General features: G+C 40.2%; 1 protein-coding gene across 3 annotated transcripts in view; it reads left to right on the top strand.

The window, feature by feature from the left end:
- CPED1 (cadherin like and PC-esterase domain containing 1) overlaps positions 1–12857 on the top strand; it is a 152294-nt gene that overhangs the window by 46081 nt on the left and 93356 nt on the right. For all 3 annotated transcript variants that reach the window (XM_054199693.1, XM_054199701.1, XM_054199712.1), the window contains exons 6-7: positions 1450–1606; positions 3070–3238. In XM_054199693.1, the coding sequence (XP_054055668.1) occupies positions 1450–1606; positions 3070–3238 (326 nt within the window). The remainder of the gene's footprint in view (positions 1–1449; positions 1607–3069; positions 3239–12857) is intronic.

The following is a 12857-nucleotide window of genomic DNA, read 5'->3' on the forward strand; positions in this document are numbered from 1 at the left end:
ATTGCCATAGTGAAATGCCGTTGTGTCTTTACAGGGTGGATATGGAAGAAAAAGCACTTGATTTATGCTCCCTGTGCATATTCAGAAGCAAGTCTGCTACGTAAATCACTTAATGGGAGTTTACTGGCTTGTTCCTGTTATCACTGCACAGCCAAGTAGGCAGAGATTAGTCTGTTTTGTCTGTGTACCACCAGCAAACAGGTAGTCACTTACAAAGTCCAAATCAGTTATAATGCGTAGCACAACACAAAGATGCCAATGAGAATATAATCTGAACGTGAGCTGCTTTATTAATAAGGGTCTGGTTTTGATTAGTAAGCCTTTAATCCTGCTAAAGCGTGCATGTAAGGCAAAGGACCAGATTAATTTTAGATCCCAGTTTAGCTTGGAAGGCTGAACTGAGCTGATCTGATGAACAGCCGATAAACACAGACAATCACAATGTCATTTTAACAGGATCTGTATGAAAAAGAATAGTTCTTTTCCTTGAGTGGCTGCTCACAGCTCATCACCAGAAATGCAACTTCAGTTTCATTTTTCATTTCATGCACCAAAGTGGAAAGTGCATGCATTAAAAGAGAAGCTGTACAAATAAATTCATAACATTAGCACGGTGCAGTATGTCATTAAAAAGATAAGTAATAAGGTTTGGGAATAATGTGAACAGCTTGACTTTCCCCTGACTATTACTTAAGAACTTGAAATGTGAGGTGCGTTAGAGCTAATGGAAACAACCCTACATGAAATAATGACATAACGTAAGGGCTCTGTGCCTTTTTATCATCACGGTAAAAGCAGAAAATACATGCCACCCACTGACTGATCTCACATCACAATATTTTGATTACTACTAATAGTCACATGCCTCAGTAATCTTGAGGACTCTGGTACATCAGTCCTGCTCTCACTGCCTTCGGTGGCAGAACTGAGCCTCCCATAGCTTTCAGTAGCTAGAAAATGTAGCCTTAAACAGTGAACCTAGAAACAAGGATATGTGGCTATTTACTGAGCTGTCTGTGTGATTACAGTGGCAAAGTCCCTTGGTCCTTAGTCAAATAAATTTTTTACCCCCATTAATTGTCATCAGAGCTACATGAGAAGCAAACTTTTTTGGTATTCTATATTTAGAAATAAAGGATTTCTGTTAAGAAGAAGGGGGAAGGGGATGCTTTTTGTGTGCAGCGCTCATGCACTCACCTGTAAAGCAGGAATTGCAGCTCAGCCTCTGAGCTTGCAGCTGGAAGGGGGTGCTTGGTGGGTGTAAAGCTCTCTGCTAGCAGATCCAAAAAGGGTTACAGTCTCAGCATTTTGTAATTTACATTTTCAACTGATGCTAGTAGCTCCTCTCTACCTATTGTGTTTTACGCATTTTATCCTTAATAGCAGGAGTCGACCACTGCTTTCAATGTTCTGCTGGCTTTCCTTCTCATCCCTTTGTGACTTTTTCAGACCTGCAGCTCCCAGTCATCACCCCAGAGTGCTCCGGCCAGCCTGGGCTGTCAAGGGCCAGCGCCGCAAGCAACACGTCCCAGGGCGGCGAAAGCACTGACAAGACACGTACTGCCCGTCTGCGGTACTGGTGGAAGCAGAGCAGCAGCACACAGTTGTAAGCTAATGATACCCCACCCTCAGAAACTGGGAGTGCCTCCTTGTGCTTTTAGTTGGGAGTCAGGGACGCAGAATGTAGCATGGGGGAAGCATGTGGATGTATTGCATCTCTTATCCTTGCATAATGTTTGTTTCTGTACTAGCCAAGCTTGAACGTTTTATGTGTGAACAGGTAAGTCTTTATGTTGAGGGCACTGAAACACCTAAACAGATAAATACAGACCCAGAGACACCCCTGAATGTTTAGGTCTCAGAACAGCTGAGCTATTTCCTGCTCCCATCCCTGCCTTGCCCCTACCACAGACACACATACGTAGTCCTTTGCACAGAGACCCTCCCTTAAGTGAAGAACCAAGAAGTACTTGAGAACTGTCTGTGCAAATGCTCTTTCCTATGTTACAGTAACTCACAAATTCTATGCTCCATTCTGCAGAGGACAAAAAGAGGTCTCTTTAAGACAGATACTATTAGATTCCCTTAACAGATAGCAAAATTGAGGTCTGGAAAGGCCACATATTGCCAAAGATTACACAGAAATGAGAGGAGAGAGAGCCCTGTGTCTTTCACCAGTAATCAGTCTGAGAGACCCATAATTTCTGTAGTCATCTACTCATTGCATTTGCTATGAGGTAGATTGATATTTTAACAGGCAGAATAATAACCATATTTGTGAATACACGCAAGTATAGCTCAGGTTTTCCCAAGTAATGAGCTTTTAAATAACAGATTTTTCCCTTACGTTTGTTTTTTTTCTTTCCTATTTCTGTGGCTGATTCTTTTTTGTGGGGGCTGTGGGAGTTGTAGGCCAGTAGCTAGAGTGCCACGTCACTTCCTAGACAAAGTTAGCTTTCATAATTCTTTTATGTTTACCTGATTTATTATGGGTTATTCCTAGGTGTCATGGTCTTTCATAATGTTTGGAATTATAGTTTATGGCTTTCATTAGGGAAAGTATGCAGTACCACATGTTTGTGTCCCTTTATTACACTGAAGAAAGTACTAACAATAGTGCAGTCTTTCCATAGGGTTGTTCGGAGGTTTTTTCTGTATTCATTACAAATCAGTGTTAAATCTGGGTACCTTGACTATGCACTTCTGTTATTTAAACTGCTTGGATTTCTTTATCTTTTTTACCTTCATGCTAAATGTCCTGGATTTGCAACAATTATAATATGCCCACAATGCATTTACCCATATGTACTCTCAAACGTAACTCCCTCCTAACATAGCTAATTTCTATGTATGGGAATTAAAATTCAAAAATACTGAAAGCAATAAAAACACATGATGTAAAACTTTGTTCCATCCTGCTTGGTTTCATCTACTGTGTTGGTTTACTCAGAGAAAAAAAGGCTAATTCCCTATTTCTGCTAATTTCACCATTTCACTATTTTCTTATAGCTCGTTTTCCTCATTTGCAAAAGCACTTCATTAATGCTATGTATTTTTATTACTTTCCAGGAATCAAGTGTCAGCTTCATCAGACCACAAGGACATCCTTAAAGCTCAAGACCTTTCTGTCATCATCAAAGCATATGTGCTTGTGACATCCTTAACACCTCTGCGGGCATTCATTCATTCAACCACCACTGTCTGGCATCCACCCAAGAAGAAGCACTTTTCCGTAAAGGTAAAACATTTCATTTCCTAATTTTTCCATCTTTCAGGCAAAGTACAGAGACAGAAAAACAGATAATACCTTTCTTCTCTTTTCCCCCTTCTTTGTTTACAGTCCACAGCTGACAGTGCATATTCTCCTAATGTACAGCTTTTGTTTCTCAGAATGGGTGGGGTTTGCTTCATGAAGCAGGGAAGAGTTGCCCTGTGCATTGGGGGTTATGAAGGGTCCGGGAATTTGCTTGCCTCAGAGCCCGTTTTTATTGGTGACATTTGACAGGAGCAGCGAGGTTGGGGTTTTCTCTAAAGTACAGCAGTGCGGGTGCTGTCATGCAGTAATGTTTTTTTGCCTGGATATTGACAGTGTTGTAAAAAAGGAAAGTAAATATTTAAAATGGTTTGTTTAGATTTCTTTTTTAGGTGCAGTAAAACAGAATGGAAGAGGGTCAGGGCACTTCTAAATAAGGGGAAGGAAGTATTCCATGAAGAGGGTGGGCCTCCCGTGGTCCCGGTTTTATGAAGAAGGATGTTTCACATGTGCCTTAATAGGATTAACTCTGGACATCTCCAAGTGCCTGGAGAGACCTGTCTCTCTTGATGTCTAGTTCGCTCAACAGTCCTATGGATTTCCAAACATGCCTTCTCATTCCTTTGTTCTTTCAGCAAGGAACTGTGCTTGCAACATGGCAGGTCTTCATGAAGGAACTACAGTTCTGTGGCTGCCCCTTTCCTTTTTCCTTTTGAAGGAATAAAGTCACAAAGTAGCAGTGATTTCTTGAGGTCACATAGCTCAGCTCCTGCAGCAGCCACATGAGGATGGGCGCACTTTGCCCACGTAGCCCTCTTAGGGTAGGAGCAGGTCTTGGCTTTGAATCAGTCTGTGTGCTGTGGTGTCACTGTCAGGACTACTGATGATGCCAGCCATTTGGTATGTTCTACAATTTTAGCTCTCTCAAAGTTAAGTGCCTAGTCTAAGCTCATTATCTAATTCTAGTTATTGGAGAAACAGACACCTCTAGAGAATGTATCATCCCACCCGATTTAAACTCTAATTTTGGAATGAGATGAGTTTTCCGCTAAAAGTGTCTACTTCCTTCCACGGGCTATGACATTCTTAGAGAACATGCCAAATTCTAGATTGCCAAAATTAAGTGAGATGAACCTATTTCTCTTTCTTTCACCCCTCAGAAGCTGTGGAAGCCCATGGAGATATATTATTTTGCCATCTATTTTCCTCTATTTACATTTAGGAAGAGTAATGGTCACTCGCTTTCAAATCTTGGGGTCCAGTTTTGTTTTATGTTTATTAAAATAGCACAATGTCCAGCAGCATCACTGTTGCATCTGAAGTAGAGACATACTTTAAAGGCTAGTAGTCATTAGTGATTGTGATATGGCTCTGTAAAATAATTCCCACTGAGGGAGTTCTGCTGAATGGGGTGCCAGCCACCATTTACAGAGTACTTTGGCAGCTGAAGAAGCAATAAAAGTGATAGATAGAAGCAGCAGCACATCTACAGTAGTTCCAATCTGGTTACTGCTGCTGTGGTGTTATATATTCCACAGCTTTAGGCAGACTTGTCAAAATGGCAAGGAATAAACAAAAAATAGGCATCACAGAAAGCACATTTTTAGTGATGTATAGATTGAAATGCAAATTAACAAAATAATGGAAAATGGTGTGTAGAAGCCTGCCTCTCAGCATGAACTGTGTGGCCTATAAAGAAGCTGGGAGGAGTGAGGGAGTCTCCAGGAGAACTGAGACACTGGGAATTCATGGAGTGTCACTTGTTGCTAGTGGCATCTACAGTGCCAGCAGAGTGGTCTCTGCCAAAGTAGCCAGTGGAGCTATGCATATTTGTACCAGCCAAGGAACCTGGTCCAGAAAGCTCCTAAGCTTTGAATTTCTGCCATCTCCATTGTGTAGGACAGAAAATTGTTTGTTACGTTGTGAAGCTCCAACCTGTCAATAGTCAATAATGACAGAAAGGATCTCTAAGACCTGTTCTTCTGCTGACTAACAGAATACCCATGGGTGTCACTGGGGACTGAACATCTCTATAGAAGAGACTTTGGTCTGGAAAAATTTGCTGGTGTTTGATGTGGTTTTCCCCAAGATCAGCTGACTGAATTATTTTTTTTTTAAATGAACAGATGAGAATAATTTTAGTTTGTTGCATTGCCATCATAGATGTGCTGCTTTCAGTAGTGTTGCACAATAGAGACCTCCTCAGTGTACATAGGCCTCCGGTCAACAAATTTTCTTATACCAGTATAATTGAACTATTATCGATAAGAAATGGATCCATAATTGTGGTTAACTTAGTTACAACATCACTATCACAAAATCAGTATGTTAAGTTTAAAATTTGATCCCCTACGTACAACAACTCTTTATGGTTGCTAGAAACAACCAGAATGTGGTATATATGAAGGAGAGATTTTTAAGAAGACTGGAGATGGGCTACCAGATAATATCAAATGATTAAGAGAAACAGTGTAAAGAAAAACAGAAGTTTCATGAATTAAATAATACTGCATTCCCCACTGCTTCTTTGTTAGTAAACTATTCTAAATCATTTTTACAACTCAGATTTACTTACCCTAATCATAGTGGCAAGGCTTCAGAATGACTCCTTGAATAAGCACTGGCCAAATGGCAGTTCAGGAAGAGTTCAAGTGTGTTTTGCTCACCAGCTGCCAGGTTTTCTCTGGATTATACATATTTTAGTATCTCAGTTCAGAAAGCAAAGGCAGCTAAATCCTGCGCTGGCGTGAGGATTTTGTGTGGAGTCAAGGAGTGGCAAAAGTGCAACTCGACATTTGGGCCCTGATTGGGAAGATGCAGGAAATGCAGGGGAGAGAATGGCTTTCTGCCACATAAATGTTTTGATATGAAACTTGCGTAATAGCCTTATTTCCTTGAGTAAATTTGGAAACCCCTTATTTAGACCATCTGTGCTTTGAAAAATTAATAATAAAATAGAAGCTTTCTATTTTGCATATGGTACCAATTAAGGGATGTGCCTCTGTCAATGTATGCAACGATTCCCTTTGCGTTAATTGACATGATGCATGTGAGCAGAAGGCTGGCCCCTGAATAATTTTCTGTTTTATAGAAGCTGGTGTGCAAAACAGTTGTTTATGATTAATTATCTCAAGGTTTAACACACTGTGAAGTGCTTCCTTTGCCCTGCCATTAACCTTTCCCAATCTGGTCCCTATTCCTAATGAAGGGATGCACTTTCATAGACTTCAGTTGTGCTGCGTCTTGTGTCACCTGGGAAGGGTCTCCTGTGCTGTTGGCAGCTTCCCATGGCCTCCACTCTGGCTCATCCTGCCTTTACTCTTCCAAAATAGTCAGTCAGGTGCCTCCTGGATTTGAATTCCTTGACTGGTGTTCTTGCATAACCCTCAGTACCCTCAGCTGAACCTCTGCTCTTAAGCGCTTTTCCAGTTGTCCAGTGAAGTAAACATAATTTATTAAAGCAGTTTGCTGTTAAGATTGCTGTGGTGTAAGTCACTGTAACTCTTGCTGAAATTCTCTCTCTGTGTATTAAGCATTGTGAAACTTGAGTAAAGAGAAATATTTTTTATACTTAACATATATGCAAATAAAACTGGACCTTTGCCTACCCAGGAAATATATTTCTTAATATGACATGGAGGTCTGGCTTAGAGCCGAACAGTGTGAAAATTAGGTTGCAGTATTGCCCTCAAGTGGCCAGTTTTGATACTGCTTCAAGTAATAGCCACAGCTATTTACTGTGAGATGGGATCCAAACACACAGGCAGATAAAGAGCAAATGCTTAGAAACAGCAGAAAGGCTCACAATTTTTTCCCTTTGTTTTATTTTTGAATTCTATATTCTTGCCTTGTCACTTAGCAGGAGAAAATACAAAGGAAAATCACCATCAACTCTTATTCAATTAGATTGCAGGGTTATTTGGGAACAAAATTAAATTTGTTTATTAAGTTCTGTAAAAATTTAGCATATGCATTTCACTGTTCTTGCAAGTAGCCTGTGTAGAGAATCAAATGCTGTAACGCATCTTTTCCTGGGAGACTGAGCATAACATAAACACCATCTCTGTTTTCTGTCCTCACAGTATCTAGAGCCCTATCATTTCTCTTTTCACTGATAAAAGAATGAAAGTCTGTCTGGACTGGGGGAGATCAAAGACATGCTTAGTCTGACATTCTGTTTCTGGCAACAACCAGGGAAGAAAGCATCATGAAACTGTGTAACACGACAAGCGTAAAGTGGTACTCATCCCTAGACAGACTATAGCTATTTTTGGTAATCTGCAAGGTTAGAAACACAAATCCGGAAGTGGAATATATGTCTTTGTTTAATAAGATCCAGTGGACTTTTATGCCATGCAATTCTGTATTAACTCTCTCCGTTAATGCTTTTGGTCTTCCTAATATCTTGCGACAATGAGACTCTACAGATTATTTACGTATTGCTTGAGAAAGTATATTTGTGTGCTTTAAAACTTCTACCTGAGTACTTAATTTCATATTCCTAATTCTTGTCTTAAGAGAAAGAAGGGGTAATCCTTCCTTCTTTACCTTCTCCATGGCTGTGCCAATCTGTCATGCAGTGCACAAATAACGTTAAAATTCTTTTCTGCTCTTCACATTATGAACACCCCAGTTTAGCTAGATAGAGCTCTAGACTGATTATTCTTTATAGCGTGGTTATGTCATAAGTAAGTCTTTATGCTGTTATCCCGGCCCTTAGCTCTCTGCACTTCTTCTGGTCCATGGATCCTCTTCCTGTGGCTCTTCAATCCAGGCAGCTCTGTAAGCATGCCCCTTTGTGGCTCCCAGCTTCCCTAGTCCTACCTCCAATTATCCGGATTTTTCTTCTCATCTTTCCCTTTTTGCTTTCCAGCTTCCCTTAGTCAAACTGATCCACTGCTGCTTCTCAAAGCAAGCTGAGAAATGCCGTTAGTAAATCACCTTGACTTTTCCACTAAGAAGTTGATGCAAGGTTGGGAAACCATCCTTAGTTCAGTCTCAGTCAAAGGATCTAATTTTGTAGTTGCTGGAGCTAGTGAGTGGCTTTTTGTCTTTGTACTTAAGAGCAAGGATCTTTAGAGGAAACCTTTCTCAGATGGCCTTTTCTCCTCCATGTAAATAAGTTATAAAAGTGTTAAGGGATAAGAAGTTTTTTTGTCCTGAACTATTAATTTATATCCCTTAAAAAAATGTTATGTAAAGAAAAAAATATACATACGTGGGAAATTTACTGTATAAAATAGCTGAACAATACTGTGGTTTCCCCCTTCATCAAAAGCCATGTTAGAGCTGCAGAGAAATGGCACATCATAACAATAAATCAGGGCCGGAATAAGCAGACCTACCTACAGCTAACACTATAAACTTATGATAAATTACTGCACTGTTTTCTCTGTGATGTATTCTGGAACCATTGTTTTGATTATGGGTACATTTTTCTCCCATTACATGTCTTACGAATTTTTTCTATATACTGTGATCAGTAGAGAGGTCTGCCTGTGCTAGCAGGCAGTATGGGAAATAGCTTCATTGCAAAATATGTTTTTTCTGGCCTTCTATGAGGAATCAGTCTGTATTCTTGCAGATATCTTAGATATTTAGATACTTCCATACGTAAAGAGATTCTTGTTTGTGTGCAAAAGAGTATTTTTGTATCTATGAATGACTACTTATACCCAAAAGCATTTGGACTTGGTGAAGAGATTTCATCAAATGTAGTTCCAGTAAGGAGACTGAATGTACAAAAATGAACTGAGAGTACAGAGCCTATACTAAAAGTTATCAGAGATTGATTGAATTAATTCAAGTGGAAATATCCTCAGCTATTTTCAAGGAGAGGCATTACCTTAAGTCTTTTGGAACCCTGTGGATCCAATTGATCAGAAAGAGTGCAACAGCTCTGATGCATAGCAGAACAATCTGGAGAGGACACCCTCCATTACTACAAAGAGAGTAATTTCTTGAAACCAAAAGTCATGCTTTGGTTCCTCAGATGTAAACCTTGCTTTCAGGTATCATCCTGATAACTCTGCCATGTAGTTTTAAAGGCTACAACTAGGAACCAGTGAGGTTCTTTCAAAATCTATTCATACAAATCCTGCAAAATATGATGCACCAAATCCTGAAATGTAAACCTCAAAATTACACTGAATTACTCAGTAGCCCCAATGGCCCCTTATCTTCTATCTCCTTGCCTCTTGGGCAAGTTCAGAGCTCAGCTACACCTCCAAAGGTGAGCTAATGTTGCAGGAAAAAAATTATGACTTCACGTTGTTTAACCAAAACCAGGACAGAAGTGGCTAACTGATGGTATGTAATTAACTGTCAACCACTAATAATAATACACTCACTAACAATTTCAGTTACAGAACAGGTAAACCATGATACCAGATGCTTCAAAAATGTTAATAAACATTGCATATTTCTAAAGGTCCTTCTATAAATACCCTCTGAAGTAGTAGTCACGCCCACCCACTCACCCACCTTTACCCTGTCTCTCAAGTAGCATGGGCTACAAACACAACACCTTTCTCCTGGGACTGCAGCTTCCTTTCTTGCAGGCACCACCTGGAGAAGTTCCAGCTCTTGTGTGTGCCCGTTTCACATGTACCCACATTGGACCCATGCCCATCCTTACACCCTAGAATTCCCTGCAGTCTCTACAGATGCTGTGATGCCAACGGGCTGACTTCTGGCAGTGCCTGGCCGGGTTTTGACTGCTACTGTTTCCACCCCAAAGTCCCTCCCCCTGCTGCAAATTTTCATGCTGCTTTTATATTATATCCTGAGCTGAGTCCTTCCTTGTTTCAAAAGTCACTTTGTAATTTCCTGGTTACTGTTTAACCTTGCTGATGGTCGCCTTCCTTTTGAGCATGATAAGTTTGGGACAAACATCCTTCCAAGCAGTTCTGTATATTCCAGGCACACGGGTTTTATTGTCCGTGGGTGGGCTGTGTGAGCACTCCTGTGGTATATCACCTGCCTGTCTTCAGTGTCTCATTTAGATTCCCTGTACAGTCACTGGAGGAACAGAGCAGTTTTAGATTGCAATTAATGTCACCGTTTTGAGGTGTCTACCTTAGGACGGCATAAATCATGCTCTTCAGGAGTCTGTGTTCTGCAGTGAGGTATAAAAGGAACCTAGACATTTAGCTCATATAGAAACATAACCCATGTAGTCTCGTAGGGTGGGATTTCTCCACAGATTTTGACACCTCACTGAATTGTCACACGAGCTGTGCCTCTGAATGCCTATTACAATCAACAAAAAGCTAATCAATGCAGTCAGTGAAGGCAGGTGTTTTAAGTTTGCATTTATTGCCATTCTGAAAGTTAGTTAAGGAAAATCTTTCTTGTTTGTCTCATCAGGAGGCAAGACTGTGCTGGGACTGAGCTAGAAGGCAATCTCAGAAAGATCACTACAGTTTGTTTCTATACTCTTTCTCAGGGCAAGCCTCAACTGACCATTCAGCTGGCTGCCCCAGCATCTCTGATAAGAAATTCATTTGCAGAAAAATTGCCAGAGGAAAATCCTCTCAAGGGAATTACTACAGTCACCATAACATCCAGCCCTGGGGGTGCCACACTCTTCTACTCTCCTTCAGGCCCCATGGCACTGTACATGAAGCTTGAAAATCAGAATTCCTTTGTCAATTAAATTGCATTTTTTCAGCGTGTCAGGTCTTTAACTAGTGATTCAGTGTATTTTTTGAGGAGCTAAAGGGATCCATGTCACTGAGATCATAAACCTTATTTTAATGACTGCAGATTTTAAAAAGTGGATGTCAAAGTGGGTAGAGAAAAAGCATTGTAAAATTAATATTGAGTTAGACAATATTTTTTTTGCAGTGGCTTATCCTAAAGCAAAAGCAGTTATCAGTGAGGGAAAGGTCAATGAGTTAAAATTAATCTTAAAAATATTTCTAGTTCATTCTGCCTTTACAGAAATATGTGCTTGATCCATGTAATTTGACCGCATTTACACACTTCTGTAAGGCATTACATAAATATGTGGATCATATCTCTAACCGCATGCATCCAGCATGTGGACGAATGTCTTCAAGATTCTGAGAAGTCTTGCATTTCTGTATACAATGGTGTCATTGTACAAAATATATGTGCATGTCTGCGTCAAGTTTTACAGCCTACTAAAATTTAATCCCTATTCCTCTGCTTAAAAATTTGCCAGCCAGAGGTCAGCTTTCTCCCAGACTAAATTCTTGTGATTGCCGCTGTTTTTTCCCATTCTGTCCTCTTTTTACTATTCAATGCTGCTTTTAATCACATTCAATCAATAATGAGATTGAATCTTGCTGGACAGGTAGTCTGTCTCTTCTGAAGGTGAGAGAATCAGCATCAGTGGTGATCATCTGAGGAAACCTTCGACTCAGTGACTTTAATATTTTGCAGTTGAACACAGATATTTATATATCTTTGTTGGGCACGCTCACAAGAACCTGAGGTTGCTGCAGGTTTTCACACTTTATCACCCCTAATCCATATAGTTTACATTGTCCCTATCAGTTGCTGAGAATCCTGTAGAATCTGTAGGAGTCAAACCTAACCTGAACGTGTTTAAATAGGATTTTTTCATGAATTGGAATTTAACCTGAAGTATTTGTCTCTTGTCTCCGCTGGTCCTGAACCAGCCTGACTAAATATTTATTTTCAGCCATTGGCTTAGAATAAACGTTGTTCTAAAACCTGATATCCCCTAAGGAGAACCTCTTGAGCAATGTTTCTTTTCTAGTCTGGCTAAGGAGGGCTGTAACAAAAATGCAGTACCTTGGAGAGGCCAGTTTTATTTTAACGCCTGTTGTGTTGGCTATAATAGCCAACAGAAAGCTCCGAGTGCAAATAAGGCAAATCAGCCTGTCTTTCATCAATTCTTACTAGAAATATATGCATTGTGTATCCTTTGTGTTGAGGTGCTTAGGAATTGGTTTACGGAGCAAATGAGCTAATGAGGCTTTTTCTGTCCCTCTTGCCCTTCCTTCCAGTCATGCCATCTCTCCTGATAAGATTCTGCAACTCCTTATGTTCCCTGTGCAGCAAAATAACACAGCTTCTCACTTAACCCCTCAATACCCACTGCAGATTTAGGAGATTAGAGAAAAGGTGCAAGCCAGTGTAGCAGGAATGTGAGTGATTCAGGATCAGGCAGAGATGCTGGAAATAGTTGTCAAAGACAGCTGAAGAACCACCATGTGGTCGCACCTTGGTGAGATGAGTCTTCATTTTAATTTTTTTATTTCACATTAACAGTTTAGTTAACTGATTTTGGCCTGAACAAGAAACTGAAACGGGACAATTTCACTCAGAGATGAATCTAAATCAGAACTGATTTGAAAAATATGCAGTTTCTTGTTCTTAATCTTTGTACTACTCTGTGGGAGAAACACAGCTCTGGTGATCTTAGACCTTGGGAAACATGGACTCCCTCTCTGCCTGTTGTGGCAATGAAATGGAGTGTGATCTGAGGATTTGCATAATCTCTTTCTAAATAGCAGCTCCAGGGCTCTTTTGCCCTAGAGACTCATGGAATTGCAGTACACATGGAAAACTTTTTACAGCATAAAAATACAGTGTGATGTAATTCAAGATT

This window comes from Rissa tridactyla, chromosome 1, assembly GCF_028500815.1.
Source record: "Rissa tridactyla isolate bRisTri1 chromosome 1, bRisTri1.patW.cur.20221130, whole genome shotgun sequence".
In the NCBI taxonomy this organism is placed as follows: domain Eukaryota; kingdom Metazoa; phylum Chordata; class Aves; order Charadriiformes; family Laridae; genus Rissa; species Rissa tridactyla.